Genomic DNA, 20,000 nt, shown 5'->3' with positions numbered 1-20,000 from the left:
TATAAAAGAAGAGAATGAGAAATGGTTATTACCAGAGTAATTTCAATATGCAATTTGCTTTTAATAGATAATGGCTGTATATATCATTTTCATATTTATATAAGCAACAGCTTTCTTTAAATATTTCATTAGAAAAGAAATAACTTATCTTTTTGTAAGTATTCACAAAATATGAAATATTTGTATCCGGGAGATGCATAATGTATGAAAGCTTAGAATAAATATTGTTGTTTGGTAACACCTGGTAGAATTGAAACAACTACAGTATGAGATGCAACAGAAAATCTGTTGGAAAGAAATTCTGTGATTTAATAACAAAATTTAATAACAGGTCTGTTAATATGATGATACTGTTTTAATTGGTTGAGCCTCTTTGGACATTTCGTATTTTAATCAATAATCTAATAATATGTTAAGTCTTAAGGACAAAAAATATGTATAGATCTATGTTTGGAAAACAATTGCAAATAACTGGTAGTTCTTTGTTTTTTATTCTTCATGTTTTTTTACATAAAACTCTACATTTTTGAATTTTTAAAATGCTTATTCATATTATTTGGATTCTTCAGACCACTGTTCCGTTCCTGAGTGTTGTTTTCACAACGGTTAGGTTGATGTCGAACTTGAGAATGAATGGATAGAAGTCCTAAGTAATTCGCAATTTTATTTTGCATGTCGCAAGCACTCAGGATTGAACCATGAACCTTCCAAAACTTTATAACTGAATTTGAACAAGTACTCTATCCACTATGCCACTAATACTTGTGGACAATTCTAGTATGAATATTAGGAGCCTAACTCTATTTTGTTTCTAAATGTATAATCTTTCTACCTCTAATAAATAACTGTTTTCTGTCATAACTTCCGACACTATAGGAACTCAACAAGGCAATTCCTATGCAAAGCGTCTGCACTCATCATTCCAAACTCATACTGCAGCGTGTTTGCATACAAAAATATGCACATTTCCTCATCTTTCCATAAAAGTTATATTTTCTTCGCCTTCACTCGATCTTTCACCAACGTAATCTCACAATGGTAGTAGCAAATATTCCCCCTCTTTAATTGTAGTCCTCCTACAAAACCGGTTCTTTTATTAAAAGTATTGCTTTTACTAAGCTACAAGACACAGGGTAATTATTCTAGTTATTAGATATATTAATTTCATACATATTACGTTGACATAACATTTAAGAATATGGATCACTCCCTTTCAAGTTTGGCAGAATGACACAATGGCAATCGGAACACCTTAGCATTAGAATCAGCTGTTCTTCGATTAAGAGAATACTATTTTTGAATACAGAAAAGGCCTTACTCAGTATCGCTTTCAGACATGTTACCCAAAACAAAAACTTTACTCACAACATAAAATACATAAATTGTTTTTATAAGTTTTCCCTAATTGTTCCGACTATATGTTTATATTAAATCTGCATACATTCTCTTTAATTCGTTAATACATCACAATCCACATGGCTCATTATTATTCCTTCATTAAGGTGAGTAGGTAAACAAACTTACCGTTGTTTATAACTGGCCATCAGCCAGTAGATTGTGCTTCACACTTCGCTAGCATTTCTTACTTCTTTTTTTTAGTAAGAGCTTTGTTTACTTTTTCTGCGTCTTCTTCCTCTTACTTTTTACTGTCATCATCTTCATTTTTACGTTTTTTTTCTCCTTCCTTTTTACAATGTCTTCATCCTCGCCATCTTCAACTTTGAATTCTCCTTTTTTGTCTTTTTTCTTTTGCTTCTATCTCTTTTTCTACTTCTTTTTCAGTGTCTTCTGCTTCTTCTTCATCTTCTTTTTTCAGCATACTCTTCTCCGTAACCATCTTTAATTTAAGCGTTTTCTTCTACTTTTTCAGCATTTCCTTCTTCATTTTCTTAGTTTTCGACTTTGCATTCTTTTTCTTTTTCATATTTTTCTGTTTCCTTCTCATCTTACATGTTTGTTTCTTACACATTTTCTTTTTTTTCTGATTCTTTTTCTTCTATACGCTTTTTTATGTGCAGCATAAGAGCCACGCTATTGATTGATTATAAGATTTTTCAGAAATATAACTTTGGATTCGACAGTTTAAAGGCTTCGAAATTCCTTTCAATTTTACCTCTAAATATTAAAGCAAAACATTAAAACTGATCAAAATATTAGGAAGTAAAAAAACAGGAAATATGTTCATTCGCAGAATAATGGAGAAAAAGTTGTTCACCAAGGTACATAAAGGATGCTGAATAGAATTGTTACTCAAAATGTGGCAGTCATTTGGGACAAAGAATCGAACAATGAAGGTCAATGTTTCGAATTCATGGTAAGCTGTGCGAGGGGCGATGAGTTTTGTGCCAGTTTACAGACTCGAGTTTGTGACAGTAGAAGACAATGTTTAGTTTGAGACAGTTGGCGGTTTGAAGGTCCTCCGACAGATATAAGAGATATTGGAGTTGACGCTGGGCAAAAGTAGATTGGACCAAGAAGAAAATTGCTGAGAAGATACATAACCAGACAGTTGGCGATAGACAACATTTAAGGTCCCCTCCCCCAAGTACACAAAGAACTTAATTGATTTACATCAAGTATTCATCTTCTGTTTTATTGCAGCACTAGCGAGGGGTACCCGGCGTTGAGGCAAAGTTAGAAATTAAAGTGTGAAAAAAAAAGAGTGCGACGGTTTTAACCATTGGGCCACCGCGAGATGCTAATAGAAACATGTTTGAATTTATTTAATTACTTGGATTTGGCAGGTGCACGTTTTAATGACTTAATGAGGTAAAGTTTGACTGCAGCATAATATTTCATTTACTGCGGGAACGCTTTTTTTTTTTTTTTATTTTCCCAAGATGTTATAGGGAAAAGACTAACCCACATGCGGCCAGCGACAAATGTTGAATATTTATCTTCCCAAAGTCGAGCAAATTAAATAGACAGGCGAGCTTCATTGTTAACTCTGAGATATTACGATTTATATGTGATATAAAACTTGTGAACTGACTGACCGCTTCTCTGAAAAAAGCCTTTTGTAGACATACAGAAAAAGCGAAAACACATACAAACATACAGACATTTTCACGTTTATATGTATAGATGATAATAAAGGTTGTGTTTACTAGTGGATTTACATAATGGTGACTTACATAAGTGGATTTACATAATGGTGACATTCACTACTAAGAACAAAAATATTATATCATGCATCTTGGTCAGTATTACTATAAACTGATAAATCCTACAAAACATGCCATGGAATTGCAATTGTAGAGAAGAAAGAATTTCATAGTTAAAGAGTCAAAAATGAGCAGATAACCCTAACCATGTGACAAACAAAGAAATTAACAATTTATCCGTCAAAAGAAATTCAACATGTTAGATCTTGTCGAAAGAAGAGTGATTAATGTGGTTATTAATGGTTTCTTAACTGAAGTAACACAAAGATTACACTGATGTCTTAACTAATTACAAGAGTTTTAAAAAAGAAACATTAAAATTACTGTCGGTTTCATTTTTTTTTTTTTTTTGATTGATTAATAGACAGATAAATAATCTTTTCTCTACATATAATAAAATAAGAACAATTATTCCCTGACCGAAAAAGGCATAACTTCGCAAGCAGAGATGCCACATACAAATTCAATATGGTCAGACTATCAGCTAACATTTGTTGTCAGTTTTGCAAATATTATTTGCTTTCACTTTTTATGAAACAATCTTATATTAATTCCTAGGAGCGTCACATTCAAAATTAATTCATTTTACATGGTGGTAGCACGCTTTTCACTCACTAATTGTTTTCTCCTCTTCCTTCCTCAAACATAACCGGGAACTCCTGTACATTAGGAACATTTAACAAAAACACCGTCCATGTCCTATTTTTATTCTCATAGATTTCACATTATTCCTTTTCCCAACAACACTTTGAATATAAGGATCCCTCTCTGAAATAGTTTTTTACCGGATGCCAACAAATATTTTCTCAGAATTAGCGAATAGCGGAATAAGCAGTTTCTGAACAGTTAGATACACACTTGCAACAATGATATCCTTCGTGTATGTTCTGTTTACATTTCTTCTTTCATAGTCAACCGACAATCCTAACCGTTTGCAATCCCATAATACAATTCACTTTCTTAGCCCACAGTAGAAATACACAGCCCTGCTGTTTCTTTAGACGCTGTTTAGCCAAACTACTACTTACTACATTCGATATTGTAAATTCTCCGATTTTCGCTTGTCTTTCATCTGATTCCACATACAAGCACACACTTTTTGATTAGATTTATTTACTCAGCAGAGAAATAGAACTGCATTTGTTCCCGACACTGGTTTACTAAGTATATGCTTCCATAATTTTTGTATGTGCCTTTCATCGCTGTGGTGGCAGTGTCAGAATCTTTGGGAAAATCGCCATTGCAAATTTGACACCCCTAAGACAAAACTGCGAATAAAATATTTAAAAAAACTCGTAATTTCTGTTTTTAAAGTGGGTTGTTTATTTTCTTTATGGAATATACTTCCAAAATAAACTATTAAAGTTGTTTCAAACATAATAAAACTATTATTTCTTATTTGTTAAAAAAACCGTGTTGACAAAATATCTGCTTGCGGTGATTGAATACGTGGACATTTTGTCTACACGGTCTTTTAACAAATAAAAAATATTTTTATTATGTTTTAAACAACTTTAATAGTTTATTTTGGAAGTATATTCCATAAAGAAAATAAACAACCCACTTTAAAAACAGAAATTACGAGTTTTTTTATATTTTATTCGCAGTTTTTTGTTTGGGGGGGGGGTGTAAAAAATTCCGCCAAAATTCTGACACTGCTATCGCTGTGGAAACGCGAAATTGCAAAAAAAAAAAAAAAACCGTTTTTCCTCTTCCACTTTGCGTTACTACTTTCAATGCTAACCTACACTTATTTACTAGTTTATTTGCTTCTGTACATACACACCAACTAGGCTGCTATTATTACATTTTTTTTCTGTTAATCATATTACAACTAATATAACTATTAATTTTTTTATAGCAGTTATACTTAGTTTACAGATGCGTTCATTTATTTTACCAGAATATTGTACAAACCAAATAACATGCGACTATGTAACACATTTATTTATAATTGATAACAAAATAAACCTTTCAAAATGCGACGATACGATTTCCATAAAATAAAATCATTAGAGTTATTGTCTTCAACTACTCCTTAAGTTTTCATTTATTTTGATTTCTTTTTTTCATAGTGACATCTTCTTTCATAACATTTACTCAAACTTATTTTTATTTTATTTTTTTTATATGTTATGCCGTCATTACATTGCATACAGTTGTTGCAATAACAAATCTTTCTCCTGGCTTATAATTATTTGCATTTTCTGTCTACTGGCTTCTTAGAACTACTTTCTTTCGGCATTTCTTCTTTTTATAAGCTTCATTAACTGCTTAATGTGCTTTTAGACATTTCTTAGTATTAGGGTGCGCTTCAGTTATTTACTTGGAGACCTCTAGATGAACACAAAACAAATCGTGTCCCAGAATAGAAGGATTTCTCCGTCAGTGAAAGACACTAGAACTAATTATTTTGGGGGCTGTTGTGCGCAGTTTTTTAGTAAAACTTTACCTCAACTTCCTTAACTTTTACTCTTTTATGGATTTTTTTTTTTTTTACACTGTCTAGCAACCCGACTGGAGTTTCCATTGCAAATCTTTATCAATTGCATCGGAGAAACAAAACTAAATTACCTCGGTGTATAAAAATTTCTACTTCATTGCAAAATCACCAGAATAAATAGTTTCAGCATAGATTAAAATGTTTTCGTAAACAGTCTTTATTCATTACTTTTCTTTATTGTGGAGGTCATGCACATATGCAAACGTTGTTTTAACAAAGTTAACTAACGTGCCTTTTAACAATTCACTTTATTGTTTCACAACTGCTTAAAATATTTCTTTATAAAACAATTTTATTATTTACTTTTCATTATGGAGGGTAGAAGCACATTCTTTTACGTGACTAACATGCTTTTTAACATTGCTTTTTGTTTGGCTGGAACCTCAATTATTAACTTATAGATTACTTCATAATACTGAACAAAACAAAATAAGGCCAGTCAGCGCTAGAAAATCAGTTTAATTTGTGGTTGGGTTTCTTTCAATAAAATCTCTTCTGGGTTTGTGCCATCTTTCTACTGGGCAACACTGGCACTCGGGCCCTGCTGGTTATTAATAAAGTGTCTAATTTCAACAGATATTTTAACATTAGTGATATCCTTTTAACTTTATGGAAAAGGTTTCAGGATACAGATGTACTAAGCAGTCAAACACTGGTCAAGCCCTTTAAATTCTCTCCTGATTATACATCTGCCTTATTAATCACTGACAACCGCTACTCCTTTGAGATATATATGGAGAGGAGAATAGAAAACACTTAACCGGTATTTTACTGCTGAGTAAATCTGTACTGTTCCAGAAACTTCTAGGGTGATTTTATTTTTAGTAACGCAACAGATTTACTCTTATTAGATAAGGAATTCCTTTAAACCCTTTTTTTTCACACTGTAAATGTTTAGAATACATTTTTGTCATAGAATGCCTAATATTAATGAAATAAGTAACATTTGTTTGAGGAAAACAATGAATGGTATACTACTCTCTCCAAAAAGCTTTTCCAAATTATTGAAGGAAAAAAAAACGAATTTCCGCTCGGGTGGAGTGGATAAACAGGCTATACCAAGTACTTGTTAAAGGCATTTACAGGGCTGTATTTTTTATTTTATTTATTTATTTTATTTTAAGGTTTCACTGTCCTTTCACATGCAGCATATTTCCAAATGGTCACCAATTTAGTATTGGCCAGGATATCAGACTTTGGCATTTGTCAGAAAAATGTGACACAAGATCGTTTTAAATGTGAGGAAAAACCAGTTCCCCAAAATTATTTCAATTATTTTCTTTTTGTTGTGGATGGTAAGAGTCCGGAAGAAAGACAAAAGTTGGTATTAAATGGAAACAAATGAGATTGAAAAGAAAAAGACAAAAAACAAATAAAGCAAGTTTTTAAGTCAGTCCAATTTCTAAGTGTAGATAACTTGTATGCCGATAGATATTCTCCGGGTTTTGTAATAAATGGAAGAGTTCATTATTATCTGTAAGGTGGACACGACAACACTTTTCTATTCAAATTTAATATTTCAGTCAAGTTTTCCAATTTTGATATTACAATATTCACATGTTTACAGCTCCACAATTATATTCAAATGCTCATAACTTTTGAAAATATTAATTTACTTTTGCAGTCTGACTTGTGTAATTCATTACAATTTTTGCAAAGCATGTTCAACATATCAAATAGACACAAAATCTCTGTCTATAAATTTTCATTAAATTACATCTCAAATTTGACTTTCTCTTTATGTATACTGTTATTGGTGATAAATGTTGTGTTTATTGATCCGTAGAACTTTCTGGATAGCAAGCAAGAGATTGGATGGAAAATGTATAAGATGACCGATATGAGAATATGTCGATCTCCAGGTGCGGTCTCTTAAACATGTCCAAAAAGCCACTGAAGTGTTGAAAATTTTTGTCATTTTACCATTAATCATTATCTTTTTTCTCTCTTTCATATATTTTACAGATAATATTTTGGAAATTAATTATGGATAAGTATAGCATTGAATAACCTACGCAAGTTGTGAAATTGTTTTACCAAAATCAGGCAATGCTTTGGCAACATTATCTCTTGCTATGGCAATGTCAAATGGCCACCACATTCCCCAGACTTGACTAGCCCCAACTTTTTCTTGTGGGGATATCTTAAAAAACAAAAGGCAAGAATTGAAGAAAAACATCAGGAACCAAATAAGGGAGTTAAATTGCAATCCAGAGATTCTGCAATCTGTCATGAATAATGTTTTTTTTTATTTTTTTTTTTTATTACATTTTCACCCCAAACAAGGCACATTGCCACTTTGGTGTAGGGGGCTACTATCAGGGGAAACATCTACTGGGGTACTATGTAGGGATTTGGGCTGCGAGATGTTGGTTCACGTTACACTTGAACTTCTGCATGTCAGTACAGTTGGGGTAGCAGTGACCTGGAATGGAATTCCAAAGTCTAGCAGTTCTGGGGAAGAAACTACTGGAGTAGAAAGATCTTTTACATCTAGGGATCTCTACAGTGTGGGGGTGGGATTTTGCAGCTTGTCGGGTCTGTCGAGGGTGTTTACATCGTGGGGGCACAAGTGCTTGCAGTTCATCAGAGCATTCACCATTATAATACTTGTAGAACAGGCAGAGGGATGCAACGTTTCGACGATGGGACAGAGGCTGAAACATAGCATCAATGCGGCAACAAAAGAACACATACCAGTCACAAATAGAAAGGAACATACGTGGATGAGCAATGAGGTTTTAGACCTAATGGAAAACAGGATAAAAGTAAAAGTAGATGAATAGAAGTATAAACAACTCGACAAACTGGTTAAGAAAAAATGTAATGAAGCCAAAGAGGAACAGATAAATATGCAGTGCAAGGAAATTGAAACAAATGCAAATTTTGATAGCAAACATATGTATGACAAGCTAGAAGATGTGACAGGGAAGAAAGCATCTGCAAAAGCAGGTTGCATAAAGTCAAGAGATGGAAAAAGAAGATATTCGTAACAGGTGGTCAGAGTACATCTAAGAGTTATACCATGATGAGAGAGGTCCACCTACCCATATTAGCAACGAAGATCGCCATATGATCATGGAGGAAGTGAGACATGCACTCAGCCAAATGAAAAGTGGTAAGGCACCAGGATCTGATGATATCCCATCTGAATTGATAACAGCCTTGGATGAAGTGGGAATGAAGGCACTTACAAAATTAGTGAACACTATGACACAGGAGAGATTCTGACCGATAAGAAGAAGTCTCGAAGTAACCGGGCACAGCTGAATGTGACCAACATCATACAATCAGCCTGATAAGTTACCTCAGCAAGGTTCTTTTACGAATACTCATGAAGAGAATGAGAAATAAAATACTCCCAGAAGTGTCAGAAATGCAATTTGGATTTATGGCAGACAAAGGCATTGAAAACTCATGGGAAGATCTAATGAAATCTAGAAAAACCTTTGCTTCATTGATTTATTAAAAGCATTCGACTAAGTATGACGCTCTGACTTGTTTGATATTCTGGCAGGGCTATATATCGATGGCAAAGATCTTCAGAAACCTATAATGGGAACATGATTAGAGTAGACAATGACATCAGTCGATATAGACCAATCTACAATAGTGTGAGGCAGGGCCGTGTGTTCTCACCTGGTACATTTAATGTATATGAAGTAATTCTACGAAATATTGAGAATCATAAGGTAATTAGTGCAAGTGGCCGCAACATCAACAACCTGAGATATGCAGATAAGTCTTTTTGCCCACTCTGAAGAAAAACTACAAAAGATTTTAACAACAGTAACAGATGAAAGTGAAAAGAAAGGATTGCAGCTCAATGAAAAGAAGACTGAATGCATGGTGATCTTGAAGAAAGCTGTTATACCACAATGCAACATAGCCTGTAAGGGAGACCGAACTGGTTGGCAAAAAGAGAATTGGGCAATCTAAAACAACTTTTAACAGCATGAAATGCATTTTTACCAACAATAAGATAAGCCTTGAGACAAAGATACATGTTATGAGAGTCTATGAATGGTTTATTCTTCTATGTGAATGCTGGACCCTAACCAAAGACACAAATCGGCAACTAGAAGCAATGGAGATGTGGTTCATCCGGAGAATCATGAAAGTCTCATGAACAAAAAGAAAAACAAATGCAGAAGTAATGGACATGGCTGGATACAAGAGATCTATTCTCAATACCATCAGAGAAAGACGGCTCAAATTTTTTTGGCTATATAATCAGAGCTGACGGACTAGAGAAACTGTTATGGAGTGGCAAAATGGAAACAAGAGCAAAGAAAGTAATTACACAAAATTCACAGACAGTTTAAACAAATTTGCAACAAATAAAGAGGCACTAACAATGAGCGCATGAGAAAGACGAGAACAGGAAAGAATGAAGAGCCTTGATCGTCGATGTCTGCAAGATCAGACCGGGCACTTGAAAAAGAAGAATATACATACTATTCTGAGGTTGTTATGTTATAAACAAAATAAAAAAATTGACTCTACTAGAAGATGTTTTTCTCTCATTAACCATTTTACTAGTTTTCACTATCGTGAACTTCTTCATTGTTGGAGTCTGTTTGGTGATGAATTGATGACTGAAAGACATAGATTTTGTTTATATATTAATTTATGAATTCAACAATCCTCAACTAATCTTGTATCATACATTCTTAGAAGTTTTTGTTGTGCTTTCTAAGTGGTCATGAGGAAGAGCGTCATACATCACCTGTATGCTTCATATCTATTCATGGCTCAATCATTAGTTTAACGTCTGTTTTACATGCTACCACATCTTGGATGACTTAAACAAATCAATTTCCAAAGTAACTTATGTCTGGACAAGTCTTTATTTATCACTCTTTTTTTTTTTTTTTTTCCCTCACTTTCTTCCATATTTTGCTTGACATTCCACTGTGAACCGGACCTGCTATCTTAACTGTTCTACATCTACTGACTTAAGGGCTCTCCTTCATTCTTTCAAAGTTGTCATACCAATGAAGTCTTCTCCTCTACACACATCTCCTTACACTGTGCAGATGTAATCTTTGTATGAGATCCCCAGAAGAAAACGTGTATTTAAGACTCGTTTAACTAAACTGTCTATTTTAAAAATGACCTCTCTTTAATGATCATAGGATTTTCCACCACTAATCTGTGTTTATAAATCTACTTTTTTCCCATAATTATATATATATATATACACATTATTTTATTATGGCACAATAAAGTTCATTTGCATAACACTTATGTGAATCTCTGTCGTAAAGAATGATCCAAGCAAACCTCATAAAAAAATGTAGAGAGACCTGTTAAACGGGATATTTTTTTCAGAGTTTTTCTTTTATGTCTTGGCCGATTATGTACAAATACATTCTCGCTATGTCTCTCTTATTTTACATTATTTTATTTTTATATATATGTGTGTATATGCATTTGTATTTGTATGTACGTGTATACGGATAATTATAATTATATAATGAATTATTAAACCATTACTTATGATCAGTAAAACTCCCACCTATTTTAACTCCTTTCCAAATTTAAAATAAATAAATCTGAATTACGGTCTCCACACAATGACCTCCCTGTTTGGATCAAATTGACCTAACTGTTCTAAAGATAGATTTATAAAGATGATTCTCTATCTGGTTCCTTCTTTTTTCTTATCCTCCTTTACTATGTCTATCTTTCTTTCTCCCCTCTTTTATTCGACTTTTTACTATTTTTTCTTCCTCTTCTGTTCTTCTCTCTGTTTTTCATTTTTCCTCTCTTTTTCTGAACACCCCTTGTTTCAATTTCAATCTTTTAGTGCTATCTTTTGAATCTTCACTTCAACATTTCCATTTTCTTTATTCGTGTATAAAAACTGAAATTTCACTTCTCCATGATCTAATGTTTTTTTGTTTTTTTTCTGGAAGTTTTAATTTACCCTGGACATCTATAATTCTGTTTTCCCGTTTCTGGTGATTATTAATGAACTCATTTTGGATTCATTCTGTTCTGGATTTTAACTTCTTAGCTATTGGATTTTTATCATATCCTTTTCCTCCCTTTTCCCCATTTCCTGCTTTCTTAATCTGTTTGAATCACTATAAACTGTCAGTAACTTTTTTGATGCAAGTATGATTAATTTCATATTTGTAATTTCTTTTAATGCATTGACCTGCAAAATTTATTGTATATTTACCAAATCTCTTTCCTCTGATGAGGAGAATTGCATTTTTCGAAACTCCGTGGAATAATGGAATAAGGTCTTTCTTGTTTATTTGTACTTCTTGTTGGATAATTAAAATTTTATTAGTGATTTTATTATGATGAATCGGAATCGGGAATCAGAAAAATCTTGAAAAAATGCTAGGGATGACATGTCTCGTTAATCACTATATGGCGAAAAGTGGGTGCTCATTTTATGTTAAATTTATATAGGAAAGTGATCCCCCCCTCTAAAATATTAAATTTTATGTTTTTTTTTTTTTTTTTTTTTTTTTTTTTCAAAATTTCTTCTTTCGTATTATTTATAAATGCTGTTTAAGCGTATTTAGTACAAAAAAGTAGATGTTATTGGAAAAAGACTAACCCACATGCAGCGAGTGACAAATGTTGAATATTTATCTTCCCGAAATTGAGCAAAGTAAATAGACAGGTGAGCTTCGTTGTTAAATGAGATATTACGATTTATATGTGATATAAAATTTTTTTAAAAGTTGTGAAGCGAGCGACCGCTTCTCTGAAAGAAGCCTTTTGTAGACATACAGAAAAAGCGAACACATACATACATACATACATTTTCGCTTTTATATTTATAGATAGATAGAAGATAAAAGAACAGTAAACAAGTAAAAAAAAAAATTTTTTAATATTATAGGGTGGGTGTAGTGTCTCCTAAAAACACCTCTTCAAGAATGGTCATAAAATGTGTTTTCAATCGATACTTATTAATAATGGACCAGTTATCCTACCTAGAAAAAATTGAGGAGTTTTCCTAAATTCGTTATTACTTATGTCATTCATTTTAGTTATCTTCTCAATGAGACTGATTTAGATACAAGTTTTGGTTTATAATGTACAGAATCCAGCTCTCCAAGAAGGGTCATTCTGAATTGGGATGAAAATAAAAAAATCCTTCAATCTAGAAGGATTTTTTTTTCCCTGAATGAGGACAGAAAAATGAAGTGTAGTATCAGAACAGGTACTACACTCTAAGTTATTTATTTGCTAAAAAACATTACATAGAACAAGGTCATCAAAAGTGTGGGAAAGTGGAGACGTTGGTCATCCTCTATCTTACACTATATTATTCTAAGCTAGAATCATTTCATTCACCACAATACCACATTTACTCCTATTCAAATAGTGTCAATATGTTTTACTTTCCATTAAATATTGATACGTTTTTAATTAACAAATATTTTCCATAATAAGCCTAAAAAATATCAATAAATTGTCTGCCAATAATAAATTTATTCAATGTTAGAAATCCAATCAATAAAACTTCATACAAAAATATCTGTCCGTCTCCTTCTTCCACAAAAAACATAACGGTTTTAGGTAAAATTTTCCGGTATTTCTAATGACAATTATAAATGCATAAGTTTCTATCACATGAAAAGATTTTTTTTATTTATGGGTTTCCCAATGTGTATTTTGTATATAAATTATCGGTGAGGTTCAAATGAAAAAAAAAAAAATAAAAAAAAATAATGAACATGTCTGTTATTCATAGATTTTGTTTCACAAAAGTATTAAAGAGAAAGAAAAAAAAAACTGACGTAAACAAATTGATTTTTTAATAATAAATTTGGTATATTTATATCTTAAACCCATTGTTCTCTGCGATAAGTAAAGCTCCAAACATCGGAACATTTCTTAAACAGACTTAAATCGACACTATTTAATGGACATATTCGATAGGGACGGCAGGGGTCTCGTATGCTATAGCTGTGTTTTTTCGGCAGTTTTTGTTATTAGAATCGGAATTGAGATCGGAATCGGGGAAAAAGTTTGGAATCGTCTCACCACTAAATTTTATATACCTTTCTTACAGGTTTATAATGTTTTGAAAATTTGAATAAATTTTCAATAAGACTTTTCTATTAAATATATATATATATATAAAGCCTTTGTAGATGCTTTTTCGGCAGCTGTGTTCTCTCTATTTTGTCTCTTAATCCCCATCTCCCGATCTGAGCGATGGTTCTGACAAAGTGGAGAGAAAATGCTGTCTGCTCTGGCAGTTTTGTATGAACTAACTGAAAACCGTTAGCAACAAATACTCACCTAGCAGAAACAACTGCCAAGAAAATTCCATTGGTTCTTATCTGTGCCTAAAGGTAAACAAAAATTCCATAAACAGTTTCTTTCCTAGAATGTAATGTGCAATGTAATGCTGTGTCTGCTTCCGGGCTGATTATATCATGGTAATCTTCAAATCTTGTTGAGTTGTCCATTTAGATAATTTAGTCCTACCCAAATTCCATCGTGACTGATCTTGTCTCACTATTTACCTAACCCTTAATTTACCCTTAATCTAGAGGCGTCCTGGCCTTAACAAGTGATGATACTCCAAGTAAAGTTTATTTTTATATATATAAGGGTTGGGACGATCAGAATTGGCAATCAGAAAAATCGGAACTTTTTGGGGTATTGGAATCGGAAAACTTATAGTCTAATTTCCGCTTTCAAACCGATTCTTTAAAATTTTTAAATAAAAAATGAAAAAACAAATTTAAAAAAAAATTTTTATTAGAAGTTGTTCCTTTACAACAAGACTGTGAAAGGGCCACGGAATAAATTATAAATCTCATTTACAGATTTAACATTGATTAGCAGAGTTTAATTTATTTTATTTATTGGTCATTTATAACTTGCCTATTGTAATCGTTTCGCATCTATTCGCTAAAATGTCTATCCAGGGAGTTCATATGATTATTGATAAGTTTTAAATCCTCTAGGCCTGAGGAGGGTAAATTTCATTGGCGCCAGCTGTACATTAGGGTGTTTGTCATTGGCTTCTTTCGTTAATAATTAAAGTTTTATAACACCTTTTTGGATACAAGGAAATCCTCAGACTCTCCAAACCTAATTTAATTTGTTTTATTAGTTTTTGTTGTAAGCAAAGTAAATATTCTATTCACTTGCCTATTCAATATCACAGATTTTAAAAAGCTTTTTGCACCTATTTGATAAATAGCCATATGGTGTCTATTAGAGACTTCGTTGAAGTAAGGGGCTACTAAAGTTGCAGGGGCATTATAAAGGGAGATGAGTAGCAAGATGTTTGTTCACATTACACTTGAACATGTCAGTACAGTTGGGAAAGCTGAATCCCGGAAGGGATTTCCAAAGTCTAGCAGTTTTGGGGAAGAAACTATTGGAGTAAAAGGCTTTCTTACACCCTAGGGATTTCTACTGTGAAGAGGTGGGACTTAGCTGCTTGTCGGATACATTTAAAATACCCAAAACACGAGATTCTACATTTTTAGGCGATTATGTGTGATCACACTGAAACGTTAATTTAGAATTTAGAATGGGGGTTCAGTTGTGCATATAAATATAATGTAAACTGATCCCATTTCGGTACATTATAAATTTTTAAGCAGTTAAGTAATTTTTACCAATAATTCTAAATCATAAAATCACATGTAATTACTATATTTTTTGTATTGCCACTCATACTTAAGTTTAGTAGTAGGAAAGGAGCATGGTTTTTATGACTTGACAATACTAAATATTAATATGATAGCGTGTGTGTTATTTATTTTGTGTGTCCCGGTTCCATCCGAGTGTCTATTGTTTAATCATGGATTCCTATTTCTTATAATAAATAATTTTACCAAGAATTCTTCATAAATTTTGGTTTTGGTTTCGATTATAGTTGAAGGAACTCCAACTGATGCACCCAAATCATATGGATAGATTTTTTTATTTTTGAAATCGCAACTTTATAATACATAAAAATTGATTGAACATTAACTCAATAATATATACAAAATCTGCAAGAATTAAAATATCATATTTAAGCGTACTTAACGACTTTGCTACGCCAGGCATTCTTCCTAGCTTAGATAAATACTTACAATAATATCACAGCATCTCTATTTACGCCATGAATACCAACATCAATATATTACATATGAATGAGTCCCTTGTGGAATTTCCACAGGTCCCGCTAATTATTATTTGCATCTCGTTTTTGTTTTGTTTTTTTACAGCAAAGCAAATCAATTTAATAACCCACCAAATTTACATATTTAAAATAAAATTTAAACATTCATAGAAGGAAAGCACATATTAGTTAACGAAGCCCAGCACCCTCTCCATGTTAAAAATGGTTTTCTAAATAGTAACATTATTTAGAAACTCGTTTGTAATAATAGGGGCGGGGCATTCTTAATATTTTGTTCTTACATCATTTTCTCATTTTGCCTACTAATCGTCTACTATTTTCAACTGTTTATGAAAACTTTCAAGTAGCATGTTGTATTCTAACGACGAACTGATACAATTTAGCTTTGTTTAAAATCAAAATAAACCTTTTGTGGTCTTTCAATTTGTAATATATTACAAGGAAAACATTTGAGAAAAAATATACCCGGAAATTACCCGGGGATTTATGTAATAATTTGAAAATTTATGAAAAAAAAAAAAAAAATCTCTAATTAAATATTCATAGATATTAAAAGACTCAGATTCGGAAACTTAGAACGGAATCGGTAAAAATTTCGGAATCGCCCCACCACTAATATATATATATATATTAAATTTTTGGATATTCAGTTTGGGCAATGTTGACACCATATTGACACCAGCAAATACTTACTTGCTTTTTAAAGCTTGGAATGGTACTGTTTTCTTGCGAGGTGGGAATGTTCAAAAATTTTTATACATCGTGCTGCTTTTGAGTTTACCTTCTTGATAACTGGATTCTTATGTGACGTCAGAATTTAATATGATCCTTTTAAGTGTTTTTATTTCTGTATCCAGGGCGTCTCTCTAACACTTGACAGAGATGATCATATCCACAAAATATGAAGTTCCTGTGTTGTAATCATGCAGTAATCAAGCGGGGAGTGGGAGCATTTAAGATACAGAGAGTCCTTGGTTTATACCGGTCCCAACTTATGCTGTATCGAGGTCACAAACTTGCCTCATAAAAATATAAAAAATAATATCAAGTGTCATTCTGTCTTATGTCGTTTAGTGACGTAAACCAACATGAAGTAGTTTCTTGGCGAGGAAGACGGTGTAACTACTGATGCCTCGGTCTTTGCCAAATGCGATTTTGGTTGTTTACACCAGTTTCCTCTCTTGTGTGTTTGATGGGTTTTTCTTTCGTTGTTTCTTTTCCCCTTTTGTTATGACTCCCAACTCTAAGGCAGATTCTTCTGATTGTAGTGCATCAAAAAAAAAAAAAGAAAGGCCATCAGCATGGAAGTTAAATTGGACATTATAAAGCGATCTGAATAAATATAGAGATTGCTGGTAAAAAATAAACATTATTAAAAGTTAATTTTTGTTTTCTTATTGTCTTGCAGTGCCATTGATATCAGCTAACTGTGCTTTCATAGAAGCTCAAGCATGTATTAACAACGTTCAAATGATTTATGATCAGTTCAAGACGGATTTGCTTAATGAAAGTTATGTGCCAAAACCTTCGGCCTCAGCAAGAATATGCAAGTACGTTTATTTTTTCTTGTATTTGACTTATCATCACCATATTCAGTGTAATGTTCATTTTATGTGTTGGACAGCTTTTTTTTTCCATTTTTTTATCACTGCCTTCCATGTTTTTCATTACCTCCTTCTCCTGTGAACTGGACTTTTTCCATATACATTGATACAAGAACTCTCATCCATTTTTTTTTCTTCATGTAACTATACCAACAAAGTTTCCTATTCTGCAAACATCTCCAGATACTGTTCTGTATTATGAACTAAGTCTGTCTTTCAGACTCCCATTACACATGCGATGGTCACCCATATATACAAGAGATATTTGGAAACATCATCATTTAAAAGACCAAGGAAAAAAAGTAGTTTTAGTTTGGATTGTGGGCATTAAGCGTAACCAAATGGCTGACACACCACCAAAATGAATATAACATTTCTGGGACCCCCCATTTGCAGATTTGAAATTATTTATTGATTTAATCCAGTAATGTGCAATACGTTTTATCCTAAAGAAAGTGTTTATTTTTGGATGTGGATATTGATATTCTCACATAAAAAAAAACAACTTTGTGTCTGACTTTTCCTCATAGGGAGTTCAATAAGTAAGAACTTAAAATAAGTATTTCTTTTTTATAGAAAGAAAAAATTTGAGTTTTTATAAGTACTTCTAAAACACATCTCTATAACTCTGTCCATAAGTGTTTCAGATTTATGTTTGAAATAGTATTCATTGCTAATGTGCAAACTGCATGGATCTAAAATTATATATTCTTTTGGATGTTTTTTCACCTATACAACTCCTAAGCAGTTTAGGGATGCGAGTTTGCAAACATAAAATAATTGTCAAATATGTAGCATGGAATAAACAAAACCTTTTTTAAAACAAAACAATGAAAGTTTATTTCGGCGGTCAAAAATTAAACTGTGTTTGGGTGAGAAAAAGTAGAAATATTTTTGGTCGGCCAGCAGTTATCTTCAGTGAAGATCGTCTATGCTATAACCTCCATATAAGAATAGTACAGCATATTCGGGTTGAAACATCAATTCTCATTAGATCAATGAAGTTAAGCAACATTGAGTCTGGTTAATGCCAAATGGCTGATCATTTGGAATACCAGGTACTGTATGTAGGATATAAATATCTCCCTGAAAGAACTGCATCATCATCTCTCCTGAGTGCTTGTGAATTTGATATACTCCTTTAGGTATTTTCTTCAGAGAGGGGGGAGGCAGTTCAACCTGTATAGTGAATGCTGCTTTGTTTTTTTCTTTCCTTTTTTTTTAAATAAGAATGATGATAATAATATAGGAGTATAGAGACTTATCATTTTTAGTCAGACCAAAAGAATATGCTACAGGAAGGTTACGAATTTTTGCATGAAGTCAAAGTAGAATACATAATCGTAGTGGTTGTGATCCGTTGAGTCATAGTCCTGCATTAATATATAACGGCTCTTGGACTCCCATTTCCTGATTTCAAATTGTTTATTTATTTAATACAGTAATATAAAATATATATAAATATATTGTGTTGTTGTTTCATATTATATAAATTTAATAAAATTGTAGATTCAATATTTTTATATAAAATATTGATATATATTTTAACTTAATATTGGGATTGAAATAATGGGAATGTGCTAATCTTTCTGAAAGACATAGAAATCGTTGACTAATTTTGAATTTATAATTCTTTTTATTTCATAAATTTAATTTAAAGGAGCATTGTGATTCTCTTAAATTTACGAATTTTAACATGGAAAAAAACACTTTGTACTTTTGTTTGTTCTTTTCAGCCAAATGGTATATAATTCAACTGCTGAGAGATGCTTTCGTTATTCATTGGAGAATTGCAGTTCAAGTGTGAAAGAAAGCTATCAGCGGCGATGGGATGCTTTAAAAGAAGATCATGACATTAGGTGTAAGTCATATTTTTTGTTTGTAAAAAATTCATCTTACACACAGAAGTGATCCTTTACAATTCATATTTCTCATAATCCTATATTATATTTGTATTGAGTTTGTGGCTGTGTATTATATTTACAAAGTAATAGTTATTTATTAGAGACATCAAGTCTATATATATATAGATATATATATATATATATCTATATATAGATATATATATAGATATATATATATATCGATATATATATAGATATATATATATATATCGATATATATATAGATATATATATATATCGATATATATATATATATATATATATATCTATATATAGATATATATATAGATATCTATATATATATCTATATATATATATATATATATATATATATATATATAGATATATATATATAGATATATATATATAGATATATATATAGATATATATATATATAGATATATATATAGATATATATATATAGATATATATATATATAGATATATATATATATAGATATATATATATATAGATATATTATATAGATATATATATATAGATATATATATAGATATATATATATAGATATATATATATATAGATATATATATAGATATATATATATAGATATATATATAGATATATATATATATAGATATATATATATATATATATATATATATATAGATATATATATATATAGATATATATATATATAGATATATAGATATATAGATATATAGATATATATATATA

General features: G+C 31.5%; 1 protein-coding gene across 1 annotated transcript in view; it reads left to right on the top strand.

The window, feature by feature from the left end:
- The window catches only part of LOC145291507 (uncharacterized), a 103,598-nt gene that overhangs the window by 77,816 nt on the left and 5,782 nt on the right, over positions 1 to 20,000 (top strand). The window contains exons 2-3 of the mRNA XM_080137447.1: positions 17,205 to 17,346; positions 19,137 to 19,261. Of these exons, the coding sequence (XP_079993573.1) occupies positions 17,205 to 17,346; positions 19,137 to 19,261 (267 nt within the window). The remainder of the gene's footprint in view (positions 1 to 17,204; positions 17,347 to 19,136; positions 19,262 to 20,000) is intronic.

The sequence above is a fragment of the Euprymna scolopes genome, chromosome 2 (assembly GCF_053919585.1).
Source record: "Euprymna scolopes isolate OS-2025 chromosome 2, ASM5391958v1, whole genome shotgun sequence".
Lineage (NCBI taxonomy): Eukaryota > Metazoa > Mollusca > Cephalopoda > Sepiida > Sepiolidae > Euprymna > Euprymna scolopes.
This window is presented reverse-complemented; position numbering and strand designations above follow the sequence as displayed.